Source organism: Mustela nivalis (genome assembly GCF_964662115.1).
Source record: "Mustela nivalis genome assembly, chromosome: 18".
Classification (NCBI taxonomy): Eukaryota; Metazoa; Chordata; class Mammalia; order Carnivora; family Mustelidae; genus Mustela; species Mustela nivalis.
Window position 1 is genome coordinate 11,231,549 of NC_139037.1, and position 27,830 is coordinate 11,259,378.

General features: G+C 45.4%; 3 protein-coding genes and 1 long non-coding RNA gene across 11 annotated transcripts in view; 2 read left to right on the forward strand and 2 right to left on the reverse strand.

Annotated features, from left to right (window-relative positions):
• Positions 1-12: 12 nt before the first annotated feature.
• TERF2IP (TERF2 interacting protein) lies at positions 13-5,877 on the reverse strand (the record flags this gene model as incomplete). Its single annotated transcript, XM_082712543.1, has 3 exons — positions 13-417; positions 980-1,104; positions 5,145-5,877. The coding sequence occupies 3 exons, from the start codon at positions 5,875-5,877 to the stop codon at positions 13-15; spliced, it is 1,263 nt and encodes a 420-aa protein (XP_082568669.1).
• KARS1 (lysyl-tRNA synthetase 1) lies at positions 4,131-22,083 on the forward strand. 2 transcript variants are annotated; one of them, XM_082712267.1, is made up of 15 exons: positions 6,124-6,255; positions 8,757-8,936; positions 10,515-10,674; positions 11,621-11,786; positions 14,996-15,089; positions 15,653-15,839; positions 15,926-16,051; positions 17,067-17,186; positions 18,383-18,545; positions 18,654-18,827; positions 19,191-19,276; positions 19,621-19,706; positions 20,340-20,466; positions 21,177-21,320; positions 21,801-22,083. In XM_082712267.1, exons 2-15 carry the CDS (start codon positions 8,791-8,793, stop codon positions 21,897-21,899), a joined length of 1,878 nt encoding a protein of 625 aa, XP_082568393.1. In that variant the 5' UTR covers positions 6,124-6,255; positions 8,757-8,790; the 3' UTR covers positions 21,900-22,083. The 2 variants fall into 2 exon arrangements, with proteins under 2 accessions (XP_082568392.1, XP_082568393.1); XM_082712266.1 differs by lacking the exon at positions 8,757-8,936 and having other exon boundaries at positions 4,131-6,255.
• Positions 20,751-27,649, reverse strand: LOC309853807. The gene is made up of 4 exons (XR_014305959.1): positions 27,527-27,649; positions 26,827-27,258; positions 21,469-21,564; positions 20,751-21,387 (listed from the first exon to the last, which is right to left on the reverse strand). It is a non-coding gene; the product is annotated as an uncharacterized lncRNA (long non-coding RNA).
• ADAT1 (adenosine deaminase tRNA specific 1) overlaps positions 27,537-27,830 on the forward strand; it is a 43,823-nt gene continuing 43,529 nt past the window's right edge. For 6 of the 7 annotated variants that reach the window (XR_014305934.1, XR_014305935.1, XR_014305936.1 and 3 more), the window contains exon 1: positions 27,592-27,732. Coding sequence is in view for 2 of the 7 variants with exons in the window: in XM_082712273.1 (XP_082568399.1) it covers positions 27,723-27,732 (10 nt within the window). In the remaining 5 variants the exon portion in view is untranslated. Of the gene's footprint in view, positions 27,733-27,830 lie in introns of all 7 variants that reach the window. The other variant, XR_014305933.1, reaches the window with a different exon arrangement.

Here is a 27,830-nt window from a genome sequence, read left to right on the forward strand (position 1 = left end):
ATATCCTGCCAATTATTTCTTTCGGAATTCAATCCTCCGAGCCACATTCTGAGCACCAAATTTTTTGACCAATGCATCTCGGGCATCCTCATCATCTTTTTGCAAATCTAAGTCATCCTGTCGGGACCAAATGGGATACCCATCAGCCCTCTGACCAGACTCTAAAAAGGAGGAAGTAGCCTCCAGCTCACCACTATTTTTTAGGAAGGCTTGTGTTACTGTTGACAGATCCAAGTTAAACTTTTCCATTAACTGCCGGATAATCTTAATAGCAGCTCCCACCTCTGGGGCAGAAACTTTTTCTTCTTCTTCTTCTTCCTCATCCTCATCAGGCTGTGTCTCAGAATCTTCCTCAGGTGTGGGTGGATCATCGTCACACATGGTTATGTGTATTTCAAAATCAGGGCTCTCGTCAACCTAGAGAAAGTGATGAATATGACCAGTTCCCAATTACCAAGTCCCAATTTACTCTTTCAGTATCTACTCTCTCAACCACACCGCCCCCCGCTTTGTCCTTTTCACGCCCATCACACTGAACTTCCCTCAGTCCCTTCAGTACCATCATGCTCCTTCTTATGTTATTCATGTTGGACGTGTTTACATATACTTACAGATAATGGGTTAAGGGGGGACTGACTATGTATGTGTAGGTGGAAAATATGCAGTGTTTATGCATACATTATGAGCACATACATTTATACATATAACTACAGTATTCCCACAAAACACCAGAAGCTACACTAAATATTAAAAAATGTTTGTGCATACACGTATTCATTAGGTGATCTGTTAAAAGTTTGACTTCACTCTCAGATTGTCAGCTACATATCTGAAACCAAGATCAATCCCACTTTCTATTCTCCCTCTCCCACACCCCCACCCTTACCTTGCTGGGCCTCAGGTGTACAAAAAGAGTTAATTCAATAACCAATTTTAAAGAAGAATGAAGTAGGGAAGAAGTTAAACCTAGTCAACATACCACAATCTCCTCAAACTCCCGGGTGGCTTCTACAAGCATCTTTTTGACTGCTTCATCATTCTCCTTGATCTCTTCCTTTACATATTCCTCCTCAGGTAAGTCTGGAGTTCTCTTATTCTGTGGTTCTATTAAAGAGAAGAACATCACCAAATTAGAAGTAGCCTCTTTTTTACAGAAACCAAAAATACAATGCATGCTCTATGAGCTCTTAGCCAGAAGTGAGCCTGTACATTTTTTCTATTAGAAGACACCAGTTTTGGATCTGAAGGTTTAGAAGAACATAAGATAAGCATATTCAAAAATTTCTAACTTGATTCTGAAAAGTTGTACTATCCAAATGAAGATATTTTTCCCAGGTTCTAACACATAAAATAAAAATACTCTTGAAGTGTTAATTCATTTTTGCTTTCTATTTATAAATGTGTAAATTAACAAAATCGTGCCATAAATCGGGTTCTCTTCTCTGTGAAGTAGATTATGAAATGGAGATTAACACGTAGGTGTTTATTAGGGTGCACTTCTGGCAAAACACCTGTTGAGAAGAAAGCAGGATAGGAGCGAAGTTGAGTGGTGAAAAAGCTCCAACAAAGCCTCCGCTGAAACCATGGGGAAGTCTGGAGCTGGCCAAGTTGAGGTGAGGAAGCCATGACAAAATTCGCCATAGATCAGTCCCTAAATGCTAGCCATCCTAAGATGACAAGACTTTGGGCAAGACGCCTCTCCCAGCCATTGCAGACAATTAGGAGGGTGCACCACAAGCCACTACATCCCATCTACAGAAAGGAGGGTCTCCTAAAGCTCAGCATCCTCTGGTGTCTCTTTTACTCTTTGTTCTCTAAGGATTTAATTCTGCTTTCTTTTCCACTAAACAAAAACTGACTACCAAGGAGCAGCAGAGAAAGTTGTGATATAACTGCTCTGTATCCTGATTTAGGTGTGGTTACAACAATTATATACATACTAAAATACACAACTGGAAAATAATATGGTGGCCCCTCAAAATACTACACACAAAATTACCATATGATCCAGCAATTCCACTTCTGAATGTATACTTAAAAGAAATGAAACGAGAGTCTCAAACAGCTATTAGTACACCCATATTCACAGAAGCATTACTCACAACAGCCAAGATAGGGAAATAACCTAAGTGTCCCTTGATGGATGACCAAATAAACAAAATATGGCCTATACATGCAGCAGAATATTCAGCTTTAAAAAGACAGGAAATTCAGACACATACTACAACATGGATGAACCCTGAGGACACTGTGCTAAATGAAATAAACCAATCATAAAAGGACGAATGTATGATTCCAGTTACATGAAGTAGACCAAATTCATAAAGACAAAAAAGGAGAAGGGTGGTTGTCAGGAGCTGGGGGAAGGAGCAAAGGGGAGTCAGTGCTTAATGGGTACAGAGTTTTAGTTTTAGAAAAAGAAAAAGTTCTGAAGACAGACGGTGGTGATGGTTACAGGACAACATGAATGTACTTAAGGCCACCAAAGTGAACACTTAAAAATGGATAAAATGGCAAATTTTATGTAACATATATATTACCAAAAAGATATCTCTAGATATTACCCATTTTGTTCATGTACCCACTGATAAAAAACAACACTTCCTTGTTCTGATTTACTTTCCTGAAAAACATCATCACACACATTTGTTATTTAAGTTTCTATGGGTCATAAGTCCAGGCATGGTTTCTATCGATCCTCTGATCAGGGTCCAGTTTATTTTTATTTAATAACAATATTCTGCATTTGCTTATCGGCCATTCATTTCCTTTTCCGGAAAATCCTAGTTCCATTTCTTTTGCTCATTTTTATTAGTTTCCGTTCACTAACTTCTACAAGCTCTTTGGACATTAAGGAAACAATGCTGCCATGTATTAGGACTCTTTTTCCAGTTTGCTCTCTGACTTTATCATGAAAAGGTTTTAATTTCAAATAATTGAACAAAAAATTTTTTTAATCTCTCTGGTTTCAGGACTATCACCATGCAAATATTAAAAAGTATATCCAAGGCAACCTACTGCAAATCATACATCCAATAAGAGGTTAATATCCAGAATAAAGAGCGCAAACAACTCCATAACAAAAAAAAAATTCCAATTAAAAAATAGAGAATCTGAATAAACATTTTTCCAAAGAAAACATACAAATGGCCAAGAGGCACATGAAAAGATGCTCAATATCACTAATCATCAGTGAAATGCAAATGAAAACCACAATGAAGTATCCCAAAACACCTGTCAGAACGGATATTAACAAAAAGACAAGAAATAACAAGTATTGAACAAGATGTAGAGAGAAGGAACCTTCGGGCATTGCTGGAGGGAGTGTAAGCTGGTGCAGCCACTATAGAACCAATGAGGTTCCTCAAAAAATTAAAAACAGAACCGCCATACAATACAGCAATACCACTCTGTCGTATCAATCTGAAGAAAATGAAAGCACTGGGGAGCCTGGGTGGCTCAGTGGGTTAAGCCTCTGCCTTCGGCTCAGATCATGATCTCAGATCTCAGATCCCTCTCAGAGATTGAGCCCTGCATCGGGCTCTCTGGCCGGGAGCCTGCTTCTCCCTCTCTCTCTGCCTGCCTCTCTGCCTTGTGATCTCTGTCTGTCAGATAAATAAAATTAAAAAAAAAAAAAAAATGAAAGCACTAATGTGAAAAGATATATATATACAACCCATCATTCACTGCACCATTATTTACAAGAGCCAAGATACAGTAACAACCCCAGTGTCCACTGATAAAAACCAATGGATTAAAATGTGGTGCATGCACACGTACGCAGGTACACATACACATACACACACACACACACAGGACTACTACTCAGTTGGTGTGTAGGAAAAAAAAAAAAAAAAACCCCAATAAGGAAATCTTGCCACCTACAACAATATGGCCAGACCAAGAGGATATTATACTAGTGAAATAAATCAGAAAAAGACAAATACCATGTGATTTCACTCATAAGTGCAATCTGAAACCAACCAAACTAAACAAAACCTAAGCTCACAGATACAGAGAATGGAGATGGAAGAGGGCTGACATGGGGGGAAGACAAAAAAGGAGAAGGGTGGTTGTCAGGAGCTGGGGGAAGGAGCAAAGGGGAGTCAGTGCTTAATGGGTACAGCCCTACACGACCTACCCCACCCATACACATAGCCTTGTCCTCTCTTGCAAAACTCTCTGTTGCTTACTCCATTCTAGCCACACTGGTCTTTGTTGCTCCAAGAACACACCAGCTACATTCCCACCTCCAGGCCTCTGCAGGTAATATTCCCTCTGCCTGAAACACTTCCTCAGATAACCACCTGGCTTGCTCTTTTGGTCTCTGTTCAAGCATGTAGTGACCTTCCCTGATCACCCTGTAGAAAACAACCTCCTCCCCAGCCATTACCCTGATTTTATTTTTCTCTATAGCACTTACCACTGCCCAGCTAGCATGTTAAGTTCCATGACCGCAGGGACTTTTACTTATTGTTATATCCCAGCAGGATAACAGTGTCTGGCACTCAAATATCTGTTGAATGAATGAATCTGAAATGTCACTTTTACCAAAAACAAAATTCTACTAAGCATGCTGAACTGCCTCCCCAGACCTGAAGTGTTCCACGGACTAGCCAGCCACCTAAGGAAAGGGGCGGGGGTGGGGTGGTGGGGGGGGACATGCTTCTTTAAACAAAAGGGTCTGTCAGTTTAAGTTACATCAGAAGTGAAGCATCTTCACAGCTCTGCACTAAGTCCTAACCAACCTGAATCCCCACGTCCAATTCGACTGCATTAAAAACTCACTTCACCTGAGCCAGAGACCAGCAAGACCATTCCAACCGATGAAACCTGCTGCGAGTACGCACAGAAGCCAAAACATGAAATAAACTGGTCCGGCATGCCTTTAAAAAGGCGTATACTCTATCTGAACACATAGGAATATATTTTTTTAACGAGTTTCTGGAAAAGAAACCCTAAAAGCTGGTTAACAACACACTGCCTCCGGGGAAGACAACTGGGTAGGTGGTTCGTAAGAAGGGAGGGGGGGTAGGTATCTCTACATAGTCTTTTTGTACCTTTTGAACATCAAACCACGTCAGTTCCCTAGTTATCGGGAAAATACATCTTTAAGTGCGATTACGAAAATGGTGCAATTTTACCCGGATGTCTAAAGGGGCGGGGGGAGGGCCGGGCGACGCCACCAGCCGCGCCAACATGGATGCCCAGCAGGAAGGGGAAGGCGCCCCGCCCCCACCCGCACAGGTGCAGCGCAGGTCCCGCGTTCGCGGCAGAGGCCTCACCCCCGCTGTCAGCAGCTTCGGGATCCTGCTCAGCTTTCCGCTTGAGCTTCTGGGACGAGGGGCTCACTGGGGCGTCCCCCAACAGGTACTTGTGCTCCTGGCCCCGCAGGTGCTTGAGGTAGCGGTCCTTCAGGGACTGCCACGAATGCTGGGTGAGCGAGCTTTTCTCCATCGCCTTCCACAAAGCGGTGCCGGTGACGGAGCTCGCCGAGCGGGCATTTTCCTTCACGTACGTCAAGATGGCCACGTCGTCCGCGTCCGTGAAGGCGATGCGCCCCCCGTGCGGCTGCGGCTCGGGCTGCGCGGCGGCCGCGGCGCCCCCGTCGGCCTGGGTCCCGGCCTTCGTCTCCGGTGCCTGGTCGGCCGCCGAGCCGAGTCGATAGTCGTCCAGGTCGAGCCTCTCGTTGCGATCCACGCAGTCCATGATGTACTGCGTGGAGATGAAGTCTCCCGAGGCCTCGGCCGCCGCCTCCCCCGGCTGGGCCAGCAGCACGGCCCCGGGCTCCTGCACCCGGCACAGGGTGCCGCCGCCGTGCAGGATGAGCGTCGAGACCCGGCGCTTGGCCGGGCTGGGACGCACGTAGAAGGACATGGAACTGCCATCTTCCCTCACGAACAGAGTCGAGGAATGGGTGAGCCCGTTGGGGTCTTTGCCGAACTCCATCGTCTCCGCCATAGCTGACGCCAGGTACCACAGGAGCGGCCCCCAACCGAGCTCTGACGCGCCAGAGCAAAATAGAACCAACAGGCGCTCCCTACGCGGCGGCCGCGAAGCCCCGCCCTGCGCCTGCGCAGCAGCAGCGTACGAAGAGCGCCCGCCCCCTCTTCTCGGAAGAGGCGGAGCTTCCGGCTGTGACCTGGAAATTACTGAGCGACTCTCGTCCCTTTTAGGTCCGGCCGCGGGAAAGATGGCTGCGGTGCAAGGGGTTGAGGTGAAAGTGGACGGCGGCGAGCCAAAACTGAGCAAGAAGTAAGTGTCGCCGCGAGTTATTAGGGTCTTTACGGCAGGACAGTCCGAGCTAGAAAGCGCCTCGAGGCTCCGGCCGAGGCGGCTGTGCCTGGGGCCTTCCTGCCGGTTCTCGTGGGTATAGCCACGCCGGGACGTAGCCGCTACGCCCCGAAACTACATCCCCCAGGTTGCCCCGGGGCCGGGCTCTGCTGGAGCCCTGGGGTCGTATTTCTGGAGTTAGGAGAAATGAGAATGGACTAGAGAAAAGCGAAACTTAACGCCTTCCTTGCCCTCCCTCTGAAAAAATGCGTTCTTTCCTTATTGAGCCACGCCTCGCTACCCGTCGGAGAAATGCTAAATACCCGAGCTTTTCGGAAAGACCTTCCAGTTTTTCTTGGTCTCACTCTGGTTATTCTGAGTATTATGATTAAATGGATCCTTTTTAAAACCTGTTGTGCACCTATCTATGGGGGTTATTTAAAGGATCTGTGAGTGAATGACCGAAGTCTAGCAGTAGGGTTTGATTCAACCATCGCGCTAAGGCTGCACTTGGGAGCACTGCTGGATAGATCTTGGTTAACCACCCTAAATCCTTAACAAGAGTGTGACGATAAATATAAATGTATCGAGATTAGCCTTCCGTTAACTGTCCTGTATTTCTGGGTGTATATAATATATTCCCTCTCAACTAGGGTTCTTCAGTTGAAGCACAGAACACAGGCAGTGATTTGTTTTCTTAGTACTCCCAAGGACGGTGCGTAACTAGTACCATTCCAGAGGCATAGGAGAGCAGTTAATTCATTAAAAATAATGGCTGCCTTCGTGCATTAGGGCTCGGTTCTTTTGCTGAACCCTGATGGAATAGACAACTTAACTAGTAAAAATTGATTTTCCTCTATGTCTCTGGATTTATGCATCATATGTTCTAGAAAAATGAGAAAGGAAACATCTGAATTGATGGTTTGACAGCATCCAATATGTTGTCCTTCTGAGAGCATCTGATGTTTGGAACCTGGACTTGGACTTATGCCTTTGGGAAAGTTGCTTGGACTTTGATCTGTTACATCGGTATATTTTGAGCCTTGAGCAACTCCGAGGTTAGGGGTACCATCCTCCTATATAATGGAAAGTTCGAGTGTAACGTTTGACTCCCCCAAAACTGAATAACCAGTGTTGACTGGAAGTTTATCAATAATATAAACAGCTAATTAACATGTGTTTTGTATGTTAAATATGTGCCATACTTTTACAATAAAGCAACAGAAAAAATTTTAAGAAAATCATGAGAGAAAATGTATTTACAGTGCTATACTTTATTTATCCCCACAAAAATCTGCATTTAAATGGGCCCTGCACAGTCAAAACCCAGGTCACTTAAAGATCAACTGTAATTGAATTTAAGGGTTGTAAATCATAAATGCCTCCTAAACAGGTTTCCAACTGAGTGCAGTTTTGAAATAAATTGAGGAACTTGGCTAATTCCTTTTACTCACTCCCTAGATTAATTACTGCTACCATTTTTTAAAGCAGGTTCTGTGTGTCAAACACTATGCTAGAACTATAAACTTTCTAATCTCAAGAATAACCTTACAGGGAAAGTATTAATGTCCATTTTTCAAATTAATAAAACGAGGCTCTGAGTGACTAAATACATTGCTGAAGTGTGCATCCCTATAGTGTGGTCTTGTCACCGACTCGGACTCTGGAGCAGAGATCTAAAACCAAGTCCAGAACTCCACAGCCCATGCCCTTTACGCTACCTGCACCTTACCTCCTCACGTTGTCTTAAAAAATTCTGCTGTTGATGTATATTCCTCTAGTTACCAGGGGCTAAAATAATTATTTTAATGACTAACATTTCCTTCTGTATCTTAATTGTTCTTGGGACTTCCTTGGTCTGCATTTTTAGTGAGCACCGTGCTATGCCAGTTACCTTCTCCAAGTTTAAAAACAGATGGGCTGCCTGCCAGGTGACTGATTCCTAAATGAAAGGTCAAATTAATGTAGTCCAGGGCGCTTCCTGAAATTCTCCTTTCCTCCTTGTTCCTAGAGTTCAAACAAGTCTTATCTTTGACTCATGTGCTTTGGCGTGGCTTACTTTTAGCCTCATTCAGAGTTTGCAGTTGACCGTGACATTTCATATGCTTCCCATTGCCATCTTCGTGGCCACATATTTAATCTCCAAGGGAGAAGCCACATGTCGGGGCTTCAGAGACACTGCTTCTGGTCCTGTCTTCCTATTTTCTAGATTGTTGTGATCATCTCTCCCTATAAAGTGTTGAGTGCCTTGCTCTTGCGTTTTGACCCAGGTGTGCACCTTACTACCATAGCAAGAACAGACCGTTGTCAGAGGTGCAGCACAGGGAGTGTTACAGGGTTGTTGTCAGTTAAGAGGGTCTTCAGTGGAACACTAAAAGGTTGTGCAGCCTCCCCATGCCCCCTCCCTGTAACAGTAGGAGTGCTGGTTGGGTGTATTTATACTGTTTTGTCCCATCTGACACCACATCTCTGTTTCCTGTTAGGTGGTGGTAATCATTAGTTCCGGGGTGTTCTGCCATGTTGACGCAAGCTGCTGTAAGGCTTGTTAGGGGGTCCCTGCGCCAAACCTCCTGGGCACGGTGGGGGCAGAGGGAGCTGCGGCTGTATCAACTTGCTCCTTTCACAGCGCTTCACAAGGACAAGCCACTTTCTGATAAAAGAAGGTTGGTGCCCTTATCTTTGTTGTCGCTCTGGGAGCAGAAATCCTTCCCTTACTTAGGTCCTTATCTGTTAACAGCCTCTGCTTAAGTCTTTGGACTTGTTGCTAAGGAAAGAGAGCTCCACTACCAAAACCAGTAGTTGTTTCTTATTTTCTCTTTTTAATAAATTCAGATCCTAGAGGTGACTTATGGATCTTATTCTAGAACAATGTTGAGAACAAATGTCATTTTCCCTTTCCTGTCTTTTTGACTTGGTTTGCTCCTGAGATTAATTTGGTTTCTAGTCTTTGTTCTATCTCTAGGACCTTTTTGGATTTTCCTTAGGATTAATTTGATTTAAAGAACAACATCTGGTTGAATGGAAAACAGGTTTTTTTATGTTACTGCTAGGGAAAACCAAAAAGGCTCCAATGCCAACTGACTGAATTACAGCACAATAGGCCTAGCATACAGTTCTGCAATGATTGTCTTCACAGCTGTTACAGGACAGTTTACATCCAGAGACACCTACTTCGAGGCCCCTGGAGTCAGTCTTCTTACTTAAAAATCATTATTTAACATCACCAGTTTATTTTTTTAACTGAGTTATTCTAAGTTCATACTGAAAATTAAGAATGGCCCTCAAGCCAGATAATATGCAAGCATGACTTGGAATCATTTGCCATGGTTCATTTATTATAGAATATTTGGTGAACATTGGTAGTTTGAATGATTGATCAATTCTCTTTGAAATCTGTTTGGTTTCTGGGTTCAGATAGCAAGATTTCAGATCAGAGTGTGGATGTTGAGGGGTTTGACTAAAAATGTATCCATATCTAAGATTTCTGTCCTAGGCACAGAGAATGAAGGGTTTGAGATAGTGAAGGATAGCCAGGAGGGCTCACATTTGCGTGTCTACTAAATGCTAAGGGCAGGGTCATCTCTGTCCTCACAACGTTTGGGGAGGGGAGCGTCTTCTGTTATGTCCATTTTACATATGGGGGTCCTGTAATTCCTAGGCAGGTATGTCAGGATTTAGTCTCAGGCTTTGGAGTCTGACTCCAAAGATGTTGTATGATGCCCTGCTCTATGCTGGTTTATACACTGTCCTGCCAGTTTGTTGTCAAAGTCAAGCTCCATCAGACAGACCAATACTGAGGGCCATTGTCAGTGCGTTGACCAATGCTGAGGGAGAGATTGTCAGTGACGTGTCTCCTTGAACTCTGAAGAGCCACCTGTCCCCGACCCTTTCCTACCCCCAACTAACCCATTCCTTGGAGAGATGTAAAGAGGGGTGGCAGACAGAGCTGGAGATGTTGCCTGTTTCAGTTTTTCTTCGTCCTGGGGTATCTTGGCTTTAATTAGGATCTCACACTAGAAGTCAGAGGCTGAGAAAGACCTTTCACATCTTTAGGCTAAACTTACTTTTCCTTTATCTTATTCACTTATATCGTTGACTAAGAGACTAGCAGTGGGGGTGTAGAACGGGGCAAGAGCATTTCCCCCCAGGCTGTTCATATTTTTGATAAATGGTTATGGGGCAGAACAGAGTAGAGGACTCTCAGGCAACTGTCACATTGAACATTTCCTTCTTCCCAACAGTGAGCTAAAGAGACGCCTGAAAGCTGAGAAGAAAATCGCAGAGAAGGAGGCCAAGCAGAAGGAGCTCAGTGAAAAACAACTAAGCCAAGCCACCGCTGCTGCCACCAACCACACCGCTGACAATGGTGTGGGTGCTGAGGAGGAGACTCTGGACCCAAATGTGAGTCCCCTGGGCCACCACTCTGGCTGAGGTTGGGGAAGCTTCTGATGAGACTTAAGGCAAATTCCTTGGCACCAGTCACTAAGAAAATAAATAGGAACGGGAACAAGCAGTGAGCCTTGGGTCGCTGCAAATGGGGTAGGGGGGTGGGCAGGGAGGTCTGTTACTCCATCTGATTAAAGGCAGAGGCCACGAGCATTTTCCTGATGAACTCTCACCGGATATTTGGGAGGATTCAGGACTTTCAAGTGTCTGGCTAATCTCCCCTGAAACTAGCTGGGCCTTTGAGTAAATCCAGAGAAGCTATCTCCCTAAAGATTGGCTAGGGTTTACTTTGGACTGTAGTCTGTAGGCCAGATCCACTTTTCCTTGTCTTTCCTCTCATTCCCCCTCCTTGGTTTTGAAAATAAAATGTGTTGGAGCCCATACCCATTCGTTGACGTTGGTCTAAGGTGCTTTCACATAATAGCAGAGTTGGGTGGTTGCATCCAAAAAAGTGTGCTGGCCCTGCCTTAGAATATTCCCTCTGTACATCCTCCAGGCCCCAAAGGCTGGTCTTGGGGAAAATTGGATATGTAGCCAGAGGTGGGAAAGTAGGAAAAAAGGTACATAACTCACCATGCATGTGTATCCACAAAAGTGCTAACCAAGGCCACTGGTACAAATTAAACTTATTTTAGGCAGAATTCCAATTTTTCTTTTCACTAAATTTTACGTTTTGGAGTTCTGGTCTTGAATTCCACCCGTGGATTTGGCCACCGTGCATAACTTAAGTGCAAATCTCAATCCATATCAAATCCTGGGATTTCAAAGATCTGGAGGTTTCAGGTTAGGAAACCTTAATGCATTGGAGCCACTCTGGGGCAGAATACAGTACTGTGCTTGATGGGCCACTGGTCTGAACAGGTTCAACTTTTCAGAGGCTTTTTTTTTCCCCCTCCAATAGCAATACTTCAAGATCCGCAGCCAAGCAGTCCAGCAGCTGAAGATCAGTGGGGAAGACCCGTACCCACACAAGTTCCATGTTGACATCTCGCTCACTGATTTCATCCAAGAATACAGTCACCTGCAGCCTGGGGACCACCTAACTGACATCACCTTAAAGGTGGCAGGTACGAGGACACCCTGGCAGTTTGCTGAGCTCCCACAGCACAGGCCTCTGCAGGAGCACAGAGGAAGGTCAGGGTTGGTCTTGCTTTCAAGTAGTCTGTGTCTGAGGCTACTACTTAACGAGGGACAGGGCTGCTCTCTTTCCATCACAGGAAGAAACTGAGCAGCCCTAAGACATGAGCGTATATTCCAGATGAGGTGATACAGCAGAGGAAGGTGCGTTCTCTGAGCAGAGCTCCTGACCTGATGCAGCTGCTGATTCACGGTGCTTCGGAGGACTTCCTCTTTCCAGTGGGAGCTGTGGCCCCATGCTCCTAAAAATTCTTACCTGTGGCCTGAGGATGTTTTGCACTGAGATTGTATTTCTAGAACATGGTTATTTTGGAGTTCTAGTATCTTTTTTTTTTTTTTTTTTTTAAAGATTTTATTCATTCGACAGACAGAAATCACAAGTAGGCAGAGAGGCAGGCAGAGAGAGAGGAGGAAGCAGGCTTCCTGCTGAGCAGAGCCCGACATGGGGCTGGATCCCAGGACCCTGGGATCATGACCTGAGCTGAAGGCAGAGGCTTTAACCCACTGAGCCATGACCTGAGCTGAAGGCAGAGGCTTTAACCCACTGAGCCACCCAGGTGCCCCAAGAGTTCTAGTATCTTGCATGGGATCTTTTCCTTAATTTAAAAAAGAAAAAACCTGGGGCACCTGGCAAGCTCAGTCCATAGAGCAGGAGACTCCTGATCTGGGGGTCGTGAGTTCAAGGCCCACCTTGGGCATGTAAAAAAAGAGAATGTCTTTGGGGTGCCTGGGTGGCTCAGTTGGTTGAATATCTGACTCTTAGTTTCGGCTCAGGTCATGATCTCAAGGTCATGATCTTGGTATCAAGCCTCATGTCATGCTCTGCGTTCAGCACAGACGGAGTTGGCTGGAGAGTCTCCGCCTGCTGCTCCCTCTGCTTGTGCACACGCTCACACTCTCTCTCAAATAAAAAAATTAAAAAAAAAAAAGTCTTATTTGACCCACCCCCCAAAAGTGAAACTATTAATAGTAGAAAATTTAGAACATTTAAAGCAGCAGGGAGAAAAGTTTAATTACCCATAATTTCAGCTACCCAAAGAAAACTGCCAGTACCTAAATGCCCAAAGGTTCAAGCCTAGTAATTTTATTAAAACGTGTCATGATGTTAGTCATTCTGAGATAGTATTCTCAGGCACACAGTATACTCTTCAAATATGTATTTTCAAGTCTTTTAAATACAATTTTTTTTATGTTCTGTTTCTTACTTTGGTTTTCTTTTGGGACTGCTTATATCCGTATGTTGGATCTTCCCTTTTCAATATTTGTCACTTTTCAAGCCCCTTTTATCTTTTTCTTTATGCTTTGATATTTAAATTTTATTCTTCTTCCCCATCTGGTGTCTTTTAAAGCATTATTGTATTCACTCTTATTTTTCTCTACTCTTCTTTTCTGAAATGACTTTATTTCTGATTTTTTCGTGTGTCACTTCATTTCTTAGTTTTTCTGTGACTCTAATTTGTGAGGCTTTTGGTTTCATGTCCCTTTGAAACTCACTGTGAAATAGAATTGTTTTTTTTGTTTTGTTTTGTTTTTTAAGATTTTTTAAAATTATTTATTTATTTGACAGACATATCACAAGCATACAGAGAGAGAGAGAGGAGGAAGCAGGCTCCCTGCTGAACAGAGAGCCCAACACAGGGCCTGATCCCAGGACTCTGGGATCATGACCCGAGCTAAAGGAAGAGGCTTTAACCCACTCAGCCACCCAGGCACCCCAGCATTGTTTTTTTCTGAGCATGTTTGTCCCAAGTGCTTTTTTATTTAATAACTGATATTTTACCTCAGTGCTTACATCTTTTTCATTTTTATGTGAAATTACTTTTCCTGAAATGTTAAAAGGGAATTTAGTTTAGACAGCTTTTCCAGCTTAGCTGAGCTCCCTCTTCCGTCGTTTTGTCCAGTGTTGGAATTAAAGCAGCTTGCTTTCTGAGATTTCCAGGCTCTCTTCCCCTTCGTCACTTTTGTTGGATCTTCTCTTTCCTTTGTCTGTGTGTTCCTGGTCTTTTTCAGCTTTGTGGGCCTTGCCCTAGAAGGGAGCTCTGGCTGTTAAATTTAGTAGGTTCATGAGGCTACCCTGAAGGGCGTCAGCTCTTTTAGACTTTATGCAGCCCCAGCCCCCTATACTTACGCATGTGGCAGTGGGCAAATCCCCTCCTGGGTTCAGCTGCCACATTTTCCAGTGACTGCCTATGGCTATTTTGGAAATTTCCAGTTCTCAGACCCATCAGACACTTTTCATTGCTCCCTACAGCTTTTTCCTTAGGTTTCTTGGTGGTTTGCCCCATGGCTTGTATTTGGAGATTTCTGGGAATATCTTCCCACATAATTTTGTTATAAATTTTGTCCATAACTTTTTGACCTTGCCTGTCTAGTAATGCGTGCTTGCTTGCTTGCTTGCTTGCTTTTTTTAAGATTTTAATTTATTTATTTGACAGGGAGAGAGAGATCCCAAATAGGCATAGAAGCGGGGGTGGAGGGGCGCCTGGCTGGCTCAGTGGGTTGAGCCGCTGCCTTCGGCTCAGGTCATGATCTCAGGGTCCTGGGATCGAGTCCCACATCAGGCTCTCTGCTCAGCAGGGAGCCTGCTTCCTCCTCTCTCTCTGCCTGCCTCTCTGCCTACTTGTGATCTCTGTATGTCAAATAGATAAATAAAATCTTTAAAGAAAAAAAAAAAGAAGAAGAAGAAGAAGCGGGGGTGGAGGTGGCAGGGGAAGCAGGCTCCCTGCTGAGCAGAGAGCCCAATGCCGGACTCAATCCCAGGACCCTGAGATCATGACCTGAGCGGAAGGCAGAGGCTTCACCCACTGAACCACCCAGGTGCCCCTGTGCTTTCTATTTTTATGTGAGGATTGAGATAGATACAAAGACTATGCTGCCACTGACACAACCATGTTCCAGGAGTCCAGTAAACAGCTTTAAATCCTGATCTTCCTGCACATTTTTAACTGATTTAATGAGGATCGTTGCCATGAAGAAAAAGACTGAGCTTAATTCTCAAGCTAAAATCAAACTGTTCTAGTCTATGGTCATAGGACATTCTACCCAGACATAAACAATGGCAGAGGGAACTTTTCTAGCACTGATACCACAAAATGGCTTCTGGTTTTATTGGTCAGTATTTTTGTTGTTCTTTTTCTAGGTAGGATACATGCCAAAAGAGCTTCTGGGGGAAAGCTCATCTTCTATGACCTTCGAGGAGAGGGGGTCAAGTTGCAAGTCATGGCCAATTCCAGGTATGTAGAAATACCCCATTACAGGCCCTTCTAGATGGCCCCAAAGCAACGTGGTTGGGGACAAAGGCCCATGTGGTCTCCCTTTCCTTTTGGTATTTAAAGTTAAAAAAGCTTATGGTTGATTACGGCTGAAAAAGAGAATAGAAATGCCATCTGGTCACCTAGAGAATAACAGCTGCTCTCAGGTTGTGCAGCAGTTACAGGTAGCGGATCACACTTCAGCAGCTGACAGAAGAATCGGAGATTCTTCTCGGGTGCACACTAACTAGGCATCTGCGGTTTGGTGAAGATGCCAGAGGTCAGTTTGAAAAACTAAACTAGTGGGGAGTGAAGTTAGTTAAGCATCCAACTCTTCATTTCACCTCAGGTCATGGGATAGAGCCCCGAGGAAGGCTCTATGCACAGCACGAGTCTACGCGGAATTCCTTTATTCCTCTCCCCTTCCCCCCACTTGTGCTCTCTCTCTCTATAAAAAATAAATAAAATCTTTTAAAAAAAAAAAACTAAATCTGTGGTCAGTTTTAATTTGGCGTATTGTATACTGAAGTACGTTTTACTTTCAGGAATTACAAATCAGAAGAAGAATTTATTCACATCAATAACAAGCTGCGTCGGGGAGACATAATTGGAGTTCAGGGGAATCCTGGGAAAACCAAGAAGGGTGAGCTGAGCATCATTCCCTATGAGATCACACTGCTGTCTCCTTGCTTGCATATGTTACCTCATCTCCACTTTGGCCTCAAAGACAAGGTAAGCTCTTGTGGCCTCTTCACTGTGATTTATTGTGGCATTGAATCAGGCCTAACAGTGATTTCTGTCTGTTGTTTTTGGTTTAGGAAACACGGTATCGCCAGAGATACTTGGACTTGATCCTGAATGACTTCGTGAGGCAGAAATTTATCATCCGCTCTAAGATCATCACATATATAAGGAGTTTCTTGGATGAGTTGGGATTCCTAGAGGTGAGGGAGAATTTTTACCTGACACAATGAGCTAGCTGCCTTGTTATGCCTGCCTTTAATTATTCCTTCTCTTCCCATCTCCATATCCTATGTCCATATTGTTCATGCTCAAGGAAAAGTCCTCTTTCTTTGTATTGTCTTCATTCCACCTTGTTTTTTTCAGTGCCCTGATTAAGAAGGCAGGACCTGAATTCTGAAATAATGGACAAAATATAGGGCCTTCCGCACACTAATGATGTCACGTTCAGTGTGTTATCGACTCATTTTGCTTTTTTGTAGCATTAAAAAAAAAAAGAATAGGTTTTAATTTGTACAAGAAAAGTAAATTCACGTTTTTGTAAAACAAATTCAAAGAAACAGGGGTGTATGAAAAATATATGCTGCACATATATATGTACCTGAGCTTGTTGCAAATGAGGTTTGTGGTGAAATGTCTTAGAAGGGTTTTATTTTTTGCTTTAAACAGAAATGAAGTAACACTGTATGTATTCTAATGGACCTGGTTCCCCCTTCCCAATATATTCTGGAGCATTTTGCATGTCTGTAATAACTGAGTCCAAAGATAAAAGCATTTCAACTTACAGTGTTTCTTAAAATTTTAATTTATGGGCACCTGGGTGGCTCAGTCAGTTAAGCATCTGCCTTTGGCTCAGGTCAGGACACTGGGGTGCTGGGATCGAGTCCCCCATCAGGCTCCCTGCTCAGATTAATAAAATCTTTGAAAAAAAATTTAATTTACAGTTTATGAAAATTTATGGTACCATATTAATGGTGTTTGGTGTTAAACTGAGATGCTTCTAGAAAATCAAGTCATCTCTTCTTTTTTTATTTTTCATCTTTTTTTTTTTCATCTCTACTTTTTTATCAAGCACCACCTGCATATGACTATTAGACTTGACTTTTACTTGGGGGTATGACAGGGATAGAACATATCCATGCAAAACCTGGGTTAGCCCAAAGGCCTCTAGTTTGAGGACCTCTGTATGAAGACTAAATGTTTTTCCCTGTCGTTTAGATTGAGACTCCCATGATGAACGTCATCCCAGGAGGAGCTGTGGCCAAGCCTTTCATCACCTACCACAATGAGCTGGACATGAATTTATACATGAGAGTTGCTCCAGAGCTCTACCATAAGGTAAGCAGTAAGAGGATGCCTTGTTCCTTCGAGAAGCAGAAGGCTGGAAATCCACTGGCTGGGTAGGAGCAGTTAGAAATAAAGGAACAGTGAGGGTAGAACAGCCAGGAGAGTATTATAATCTGCCGGGCCTATGAATGTTATACTTCCAGAAGTTCTCTACAAGATCAGTAAAGCATTGCAGGTCCGAGGCCAAAGGGATTTTCTTTCCTAGGTGTAGAGCTCCTCCTAACCTGCTTTGGTTCTCATATTTTAAGTTTATAGTCCTCCTTGGATTAAATCTGATTTTAGTCTTTTATAGAAAAGCTTGATCTGGGCACCTGGGTGGCTCAGTGGGTTAAAGCCTCTGCCTTCGGCTCAGGTCATGATCTCAGGGTCCTGGGATAGAGCCCCCCATCAGGTTCTCTGCTCAGCAGGGAGCCTGCTTCTCTCTCTCTCTCTCTCTCTGCCTGCCTCTCTGCCTACTTATGATCTCTATCAAATAAATAAATAAAATCTTTAAAAAAAAAAAGAAAGAAAGAAAGAAAAGTTTGATCTCTGCCTAGAAGTTGACAATAAATGTTATAAATGACCAGAGCAAATATAGAAGACTGTCATTCGAAATTGTTGCAGACAACAAAAGCTGTTACAACTAGCTTAAACACAAGAAGAATGTATTCAAATATATAAGGAAGCTCACAGTTCCCAGGAGCCAGAGGGATCAGAGATTTAGGCTTGGAGACCACAGGGCTAGGAATGATTCTCAGGCCTATCTGGGCTGTTCCTATGGAGAAGCTGGATCTTTTCCACTGAGGAACAACAAACACAGCTCGTGACCCTGGCTCTCGGCACAGGTTGTTGCCATTAGGACTTCTGTACTACTTACTTCTTTCATCAGTAGCTTTCAAAAGCTGTATTCTCATGCTGACTGCTGGGGAGCTTAGGATGCCTGCATCATAACCCCAAGAGGCTCCTTTCTTAAGGCTCACACTCACAAGAGAAAGTCCTCTCCCAGCAGAGGAAGAGTATTCAGAGGTCCTGAGCAACCAGAATGAATGATGACTGTCCACTACAGAGGTCTGAAGAGGGTAGGTTACTCAGTATTTGCGTAGAGACCTGAAAACAGGCCTGAGCTATGAAAACCAAATTAGCTTTTGTAGACAGACTTTCCAGAGTCATTAATATTAGCTGCCATGACCTTGGCCTTGTGTTATTAGATACTGGTGGTTGGTGGCATTGACCGGGTTTATGAAATTGGACGCCAGTTCCGGAATGAAGGAATTGATTTGACTCACAATCCTGAGTTCACCACCTGTGAGTTCTACATGGCCTATGCAGACTATAACGATCTCATGGAAATCACGGAAAAGATGGTATCAGGTGACCTGTCCTGTTTCCTTTGTCTTTCACACATGTCTGAAGGAGTGGGGTGCTGCTTTCGGGAGGACTTCCTGTGGGTCCTCTTTAAATAACAGATTTCTTTCCCAGGGATGGTGAAGCACATTACAGGCAGTTACAAGGTCACCTACCACCCAGATGGCCCAGAGGGCGAAGCCTGTGAGATTGACTTCACCCCGCCTTTCCGGAGAATCAGCATGGTGGAAGAGCTGGAGAAGGCCTTGGGGATGAAGCTGCCAGACACCAGGCTCTTTGAAACTGAAGGTAGGTGAAGTGATGCACGCCTCCACGGAACGGCTCCTTCCCATTCAGCCCTGAATTAGATGACGTCAGGGCAAGAATTTCCCACACCATTTCTTTTTTTTTTTTAAAGATTTTATTTATTTGTCAGAGAGAGGGAGAGAAGCACAGGCAGGCAGAGTGGCAGCAGAGGCAGAGGGAGAAGCAGGCTCCCCGCCGAGCAAGGAGCCTGATCTGGGACTCGATCCCAGGATGCTAGGATCACGACCCGAGCTGAAGGCAGCTGCTCAACCAACTGGGCCACCCAGGCGTCCCTCCCACACCATTTCTTATATACTTTTTTACTGCGTAACACCTTCTGTCCTGACTTGTACATTTGTATTACAGAAACTCGCAAAATTCTTGATGACATCTGCGTGGCAAGAGCTGTTGAATGCCCTCCACCTCGGACCACAGCCAGGCTCCTTGATAAGGTGACAGACTGTGCTCTGCAAGTACATGCCCTCATCCCGTGCTAACCAGCCCCCTGCTCCGTACGAAGCTGAATTCCACTGTGGAGCACCAGCTTCTCCAGCCTCTCAGGAAAGCCCTCACAGAGAGAAATAAGAGAATTCACAGGCTTTGAACTCCTGTTGTACTAAGCTCTGTGCCCAGAAGTTAGGTAATCTCAGTTAAAGTGTACGAGCCAGGGAGAGACTTAGGATAAACCCCAGTAGCAGCAGGTAGTGGGTAGAGCAGAGTCCTCCTCCACCAGAACTGGGACAGTCAGAATGCCATTCAGAAAGGGTCTCTAGCTCTGCTTTGCTTTTTCCTTAAGCTTGTCGGGGAGTTCCTGGAAACGACATGCATCAATCCTACATTCATCTGTGATCACCCGCAGATAATGAGCCCTTTGGCTAAATGGTAAGGTAAAACAAGGTATTTCATTTAACTGTACTGCCTAACAACTTCAGAATTTAGTGACACAAAGCAGCAGTTCTCAGGAGTTTGTGGGTTCATTGGGTACTCTTCTCTGTTGAGTGGTAGCGAGGGTAACTAAAGTGGCTGTAACTAGGAACTCAGGTGCCTTGTGTCCCCTCCACGTGGCTTCTCATCCTCCAGAACCTCTTCATGTAGCCTCTCTCTGGCAGCATAGCCTGGGCTCCCTTACATGGTAGCCGGGTTCCAGAACCAACCCCAAGGTGCAAACACATGTCAAGCCTCTGCTGATGTCCCAGTGGCCAAAGCAAGTCCTGTGGGCAGCTCGGGGTCAGCGTGACAGGGCACAGCAGGCCTGAACACAGGAGGTATGGGCAGTGCACCCATCTCCCACACAGGCATGTTGTGAAGATGATTAAAGCGTCCACGTCTCTCCCCCTCCTCACTACTGTACCAAATGACTTGGTGCAGAGTGCATACGGGCCTCAGGTCTCAGTTTGCAGCACTGTGGAATCAGCTGGAATTCAGGAACTCCTGTGATTGTAGCAGATGTTATTAGTGATCCTGTACATACAGTGAACCTGTATATTCAGCCTCCCCTTTGGTCTCCCACCCCAGGCACCGCTCTAAAGAGGGTCTGACTGAGCGCTTTGAGCTGTTTGTCATGAAGAAGGAAATCTGCAATGCCTACACCGAGCTCAACGACCCTGTGCGGCAGCGGCAGCTGTTTGAAGAACAGGCCAAGGTAAGGAAGGGGGTAGGGGCAGAGGCAGCTGTTTCCTCCTGTGCCCACTCACTAGACAATGTCAGCCTAAACCCTGGTCTCTGTCATTGTCTGCATCTCTTGGTGGCTTCAGCAGAAACGAAGGGTAAAGCCACGGGCTTCACTGGAGGAAGTCCCATTTCAAGATGGAGAACTTGGCTGGTTTGGGCCCTAGAATTTCCACATGGAGGAGCTTAGGCATGATCATATCTGTGTGGGGAGTGTGATGCTTGCCTTGAAAATACATTTGCCTAACAAGAACAATATTTTTCTTAAATGATACTTTTATTAAGGGGACTTTGGGGCAAGAGGCAGATAGATTAATGAAGACAGAGCCCCCACCAGCTGCCTGCACCAGCACTGCCACGGATGGGTAGTTCCAGGAAATGAGGGAAAGACTCTTGGGAATCCTCAGTCTCTGAATATCAGTCTCACTGATATTCTGGGGCAGTGGAGGTGGTTTCATTTCACAGGGAAATTCTCATGGGTTCTGAAGTGGAGCTCACCTGCCCCCACCCGGTCTTGGAAAGAAATGGCTCCATCCTGAAGTGACTGGGAAGCCAATTCCCGAGACATGCTGGGTGTCCAGATCATTCCTGGAATGGTTGTCCCTGGGAATGTGCTGATGCGCTCACTCAGACCCTGAGAGACCGTGCGGCCTGGAACACTGTTGCTCTTTGGTTCTCTTGCAGGCTAAGGCTGCTGGCGACGACGAAGCCATGTTCATAGATGAAAACTTCTGCACGGCCCTGGAGTACGGGCTGCCCCCCACGGCTGGCTGGGGCATGGGCATCGACCGTGTCACCATGTTTCTCACAGACTCCAATAACATCAAGGTACGTGGCGGGCCTCCGGTGCGCACTGCCCCAAGGAGCTGCGCTCTCAGAGCCGGGTAATGCGGGCCTGGAGAAGAAAGGAGGGGTCTCTGGGCTGGAAGGAGGACAGTCAGGGCCTCTGACCTCATAGGATTTGGGTTTTTCCTACCTGAGGCAGAAAGCGTCCTCGTCGTTTGCATTTCTTGAGGATCCCAGGAACACACTAAGTCCTCTCCATGCATGATCTCATGTAATTTAAGTTGCCCTATGAGAGAGGCACAGAAACTCTTACTCCCATTGTTACAGACCGGGAAATCCTACTGTCAGAGAACCTCTGTGTTCACTCATTCTTTTCCATCCCCTGTATTTGAGAGGGACTAAGTTGAAGTAAAAGCCGAGATCTCTGGATTTGGGCCACGGTAACCAGAAGCAAAAGGAATGAGTGGACAGCTGTGGAAAAGAGCATGCTTCTTCCTTCAGAATGCATTTTCCCTCCTGTAGGAAGTACTTCTCTTTCCTGCCATGAAACCCGAAGACAAGAAAGAGAGTGGGGCCACCACTGATACGTCAGAAAACACAACAGCTGGCACGTCTGTCTAGAAAACGACGGCAAGTCGTAGAACTCAGGCCTCTCTGCATTTCTGCATAAGGTCAAGGACTACGGGGAAATTCTTGTGTGTTGCTCTCCATTGGACGATCACAGTTCGGTTCTGCCACCAAAAGAGAGAAGAGGAATTAAAAATTCCTTTTTACTTCTTGTTCCCAAATAAACCATTTGTCTCTACTCGTGTCTCATGACTGTGTTTTCTGTAGAATGTCAACTTTTACTCAGACAGCTGGCCTAGTGGATGTTTAAGATTATACCACTTCATTCATTCAACAATTTTGTATTCATGTCTGCTCTGTGTCAGGCATTGTGCTGAGGGGTTGGGGACAGCAGTGAACAAAAGCCATGTTCCTACTTTTGTGGAACTTGTATTCATTTAGGAGTTGAGGGCAACTAGACAAGAAATAAGTATATACACATTTCTGGTACATACTAAGAAAAAAAAACAGGTCGGGACAGAGGTGCTATTCTAGAAGAAGGTGGTTGCAGGACAGTGCTATTCTAAATATAATCAGGGAAAACTTTTAGAGGACTTTTTTTTTTTTTTTTAAAGATTTTATTTATTCATTTGACAGAGACACAGTAAGAGAGGGGAACACCAGCAGGGGCAGTGGGAGAGAGAAACAGGCTCCCCACCAAGCAGGGAGCCCGATGCAGGGCTCAGTCCCAGGACCCCAGGACCATGACTCGAGACAAAGGCAGAGGCTTTAACGACTAAGCCACCCAGGCACCCCTAGGTAACATTTTTTTTTTAAGATTTTATTTATTTATTTGACAGAGATCACAAGTAGGCAGAGAGGCGGGCAGAGAGAGGAGGAAGCAGGCTCACTGCTGAGCAGAGAGCCCGATACGGGACTCCATCCCAGGACCCCGGGATCATGACCTGAGCTGAAGGCAGAGGCTTTATAACCCACTGAGCCACCCAGGCCCCCTTAGGTAACATTTTTAAATAATCTGTACACCCAACATGGAGCTCAAACTCTACCTGAGAACAAGAGTTGGGTGCTCTACCAGCTGAGCCAACCAGGTGCCCTGAGAACTGTTTTTGACGAACAGCAAAGCGTCTGGTGTGGCTGGAAAGGAGTAACCAAAGGCCCTAAGGGGCCAGATCACACGTGCCACTGTAAGCCATGCTGAGGAGCCTGTGTTTTATTATGCATGACATGAGTAGCCCCTGGAGGGTTTCAGGCAGAGTGCTTTGAAAATACTGCTGTAGTTAGCACTGGGAGGGCAAGAGTTAGAGGAAGACAGTGGCTGATGGTTTGAAGTAATGGAGTTGGTTACATGTCTTTGGACTCCACCTGGTCCTGAGGTTCATAGAACTTGGTGAGGGGACTTGGGTTGTAAGAAAAAGAATTCAAAAATATGATTTTAGGGGAACCCCCCGCCTGCCTCTCTGCCTACTTGTGATCTCTTCCTCTCTGTGAAATAAATAAAATCTTAAAAACGATTTTACAGTTTGGGGCCTGAACAACTGAAGAGTTGTCATTTACTGAAATGGGACAAACAGGAAGTGCAATTTCAGAGGAAAGAATGAGCATTGGGTTTCAGGCCTCATTTAACGTCAGGTAGGAACAGTAAGTATGATGAATGTAAGTCTGGACTTTTCTCATTACCTTCAGCTCATTTCAGCTGGGCTAGGAATGAGACAAGGGTCCGGCTGAGGGCCTGCTGTTAAAATGGAGCCCCCAGCCCCAACACGCGAGGCAGCGGGGGGAACTATAGGTGAGTCCTACCCTGAACAACTTTGTCTTTCTCATCTCAGCAAAACCTGCAAGCGTCCCAAGGAGTCTATTTTGACAGCAGGGTGTCACTTCTGTAGCGGGTACACTGATCTGAGCACACAGAAGTCCCTTGCTGGGAATCAAGCTCAGTGTTGAGCACCTCCACCCCTCGCTGGCATTTAAACACAGGCTCTGGGGGCACCTGGGTGGCTCAGTGGGTTAAAGCCTCTGCCTTCAGCTCAGGTCATGATCCCAGGGTCCTGGGATCGAGCCCCACATTGGGCTCTCTGCTCAGCAGGGAGCCTGCTTCCTCCTCCCTCTCTGCCTGCCTTTCTGCCTACTTGTGATCGCTCTGTCAAATAAATAAATAAAATCTTAAAAAAAAAAATAAATAAATAAACACAGGCTCTGGGAGCACTTGGCAGTGGTAGTGGATGACCAGGTGGCATTTCAGAAGAAACACTTCCAGACGGCACATCCTTCACAAGACAGTATTCAATTAAAATGAAAACCACCTCCCCAAAGGACACGTCATAGGTTCAAGATACGTTACTAGACTGCAAGCCCCGCTACCCCTGGAAAAGGCAACAAGGACCATCAAGGTCCCGAGTGACCTTAGAAGAGCTGTTTAGGGGTGCCTGGGTGGGGCAGTCGGTTGAGCATCTGACTCTTGGTGTCTGCTCTGGTCATGATCTCAGGATTGTGGGATCAAGCCCCACTTCAGGCTCCCACTCAGCGGAGAGTCTACTGGAGACTCCCTCTCCTTCTGCTCCTCCCACTTGTGCTTGCTTTCTCTCTCTCTCAAATAAATAAATCTTAAAAAAAAAAAAAAAATAGAGCTGTTTAGTAGTAGGCTGGGTGCAGAAGCCAGCTGTCTGTCCTCAAGAAGGCTGGAGACAGATGAACTGAAGCAGTAGACAACATGTTTGTGGGGTGTGACAGGGAAAAATGACAAACAGGATGAAAGCCAGAAGGAACAGAAGGACTGCAATTATAAAGTCCTCATTACCTCCTTCAACAGTTGAAGCTCACAATTTGCTAACTGTTGTACTGGAGCGAAAACAAAGGCACGGTCTCCAGTTTCATCAAGCTTCTAGAATTGTACGGAAAACAGACATTTATTAAATCATTTTTCAACTGTGTAGAATGGCAGTTCTAATAAATGCTTTGAAGGAGAGATCCAGGCGGTATTGAGAAACCCTAATAGACTCAGTTAAGGAAGGTTTCCCCAAGGATATCAGAATCTGAGATCTGAAAGAAAATGGATCATTAACTAGTCAAAGGAGAGGGTTTTCCATGATGTAGGAACAAGCATAAAGGCCCTGAGGTAGGAAAGAGCATAGAAAAGGCCAATGGCACTAGAGAGAGCCCATAAGACATGCCACCAGATGAGGCAGGAAGAAGTTGGTCATACAGGGGTAAGAGCCCTATCATGGGATTTTGAGTAATCTCTGAGCCTATAGGATTTTGTATTTTGAGAGTCCTGGGAAGCCACTAAAGTATTTAAGCAGTGACATCACATTTGTGTTTTAAAAACAGCAGTCTGCCTGTGCTCGCTCTCACTCTCTCTTACAAATAAATAAATAAAATCTTTAAAAAAAATAAATAAATAAATAAAAAATAAAAACAGCAGTCTGGCTGCTCTGTGAAAAAGAGCTGGAGTTGGGCAAAGAAAGGTCTAAGTGTAGAGGTTAGTACAGCAATCCAAGGGGAAGACAGACTGGGCTATTGCAATGGAAATGGACAGAAATGGATATATTCAAAAGACAAGAAGTTACGAACAGGACTTGGCAGTGGATTATATTGTGGGGGTTACGGGAAGGAAAATGACAAAGAGGGTGACTCACATTACGCTGTATTTGACTACACTGGTGATGGTACTGATCCCTGAGATTGATGACTTCCCACCCCACCCGCCACCAGGATCAGTGCCTCTTTAAAGGCAGAAGAGGGAGGCAGTTGAAGGTTAAAGAAATTAGAGAGAAAGGGATAAGGAGCAGGGTCCTTAGCCTTGGAGAAGGTCTATGGCCCTTTTCCCCTGAACTGGAGAGAAGAATGGTGTCAAGCAAGTTGCACTCCTGTCTCCTCTAACTTTTGAAGTTTACCGAGAGGAAAAGTGACTTCTCTCACCTTTAAGAACTGGCACGGGCTCCTGAATCATCCAAACAAGGTATGCTACTATTCCTGGCAACCTGACGGTTTTAGACCCAGGCTATCCATTAGAGTAGCCACTAGCCACGTGTGGCTGTTGAGGATCTGAAACGTGGCCAGTCCACATGAGAGGCATTTTTTTAATTAAATTTATTTATTTTCAGCATAACAGTATTCATTATTTTTTCAGCACACCCAGTGCTCCATGCAGTCCGTGCCCTCTATAATACCCACCACCTGGTACCCCAACCTCCCACCCCCCCGCCACTTCAAACCCCTCAGATTGTTTTTCAGAGTCCATAGTCTCTCATGATTCACCTCCCCTTCCAATTTCCCCCAACTCCCTTCTCCTCTCTAACTCCCCATGTCCTCCATGCTATTTGTTTTGCTCCACAAATAAGTGAAACCATATGATAACTGACTCTCTCTGCTTGACTTATTTCACTCAGCATAATCTCTTCCAGTCCCATCCATGTTGCTACAAAAGTTGGGTATTCATCCTTTCTGATGGAGGCATAATACTCCATAGTGTATATGGACCATATCTTCCTTATCCATTCGTCTGTTGAAGGGCATCTTGGTTCTTTCCATAGTTTGGCGACCGTGGCCATTGCTGCTATAAACATTGGGTTACAGATGGCCCTTCTTTTCACTACATCTGTATTTTTTGGGTAAATACCCAGGAGGGCAATTGCAGGGTCATAAGGAAGTTGAGAGGCATTTTAAGTGTAAAACACATACCAGATTTCTAAAGTATGGGGAAAAAAAACAATGTAAAATATCTCAGTTGTTTTTTTGTTTTTTTGTTTTTTTAATATTGGTTACACGCTGAAATGACAAGACTTTGGACACACTGGGCTAAATAAAATATATGATTACAATTAATTTCACCTGTTTCTTTTGACTTTTTTAAACGTAGCTATAGAAAATTTTAAATTGCATTATGTGGCTCATCGTATATTTCTGCAGGACCTTACTGATCTAGACAGAAATTCAGACTAGTATTTCAAGATACGACATCAATCTACTATTTGAACCACCTTACCAGCTTCCGTTGGGCCATTTCACACTCCAACACGCGGGACTCCGACCGAGAAGGACTACAAGGGCCAGAGTGCACAGCGCGCCTTTGGGGGCGGAGCCTGAAAGAGCTGCCTCCTTGGGACGTTACTTCCGCTACGTCCCGCGATTCTCTTCGCTGCCCCTCAGGGCGCGTACCTTGGAGGTTCGAGGGGAGCGTCCGGCAGGTGGCGGGGTGGCGGGGCCGAGGGCGCGCAAGTGTGGGGGACCCCCTCCACCAAGGCTGCTGGGGGAGCTGCCCTCGGTCTGCCTTCCCGAGCCGGTTTTGCGTGTGAAGTGGTGGTATGGACCGTGCCTCCCCGGGCGCGCGTCCCGTGTCCCGGAAGCGCCGGTGTCCGCGGCGGGCGGGCTTGGTGCGGGGGGCCTCGCAGCAGCGGGCGCGCCTCCCGAGGAGCTTCTTTCACGCGGGCCCAGAGCTTCTCGGGCCCCTGGCCGAATGGGCCCCACTCCCGCTCTAGAGCCTGCAGAGGAGGGGCTGCGGTCGGGATTATTGAGCAGAGGGGACTGCAGCCAAAGCCTTTTCTCCCGTGGTGAGAAAATGAAGCTGAGCTGCCTTCACCTTACTTTGAAAAGGGAGTGGATTCTTGGGCTTTTTGTGCGTGTTGCCACATGCGATCTTGTGGGCAAAGACCTGCCTGTTTAACTGAGCTGTTGTTTCATAGGACGTTACTCCAGACCCAAGAGAGAGTGGATTTGGAGTTTGGATTTTAATGGACCTAGTTTAGCAAAACATGGATTCATGTCAGCTACCGTGCACGCTCACCCAGACAATTACGTGAATGAGAAGATGGAATAGTTCCGGGCTGCATCATCTTAGGGAGTCAGTGGTACTTCTGGCAAGTTCTGTCTTCCCTGGCTACTATGGTTCGTGGTATGTGCCTCTGGTTTAATTTCACGTTGATGCCTTGTGATGCCCGCTCTCCCCCGCCCAATCCCAAAATGAGGGGGGAAAATCCCTTCCAAATAGAG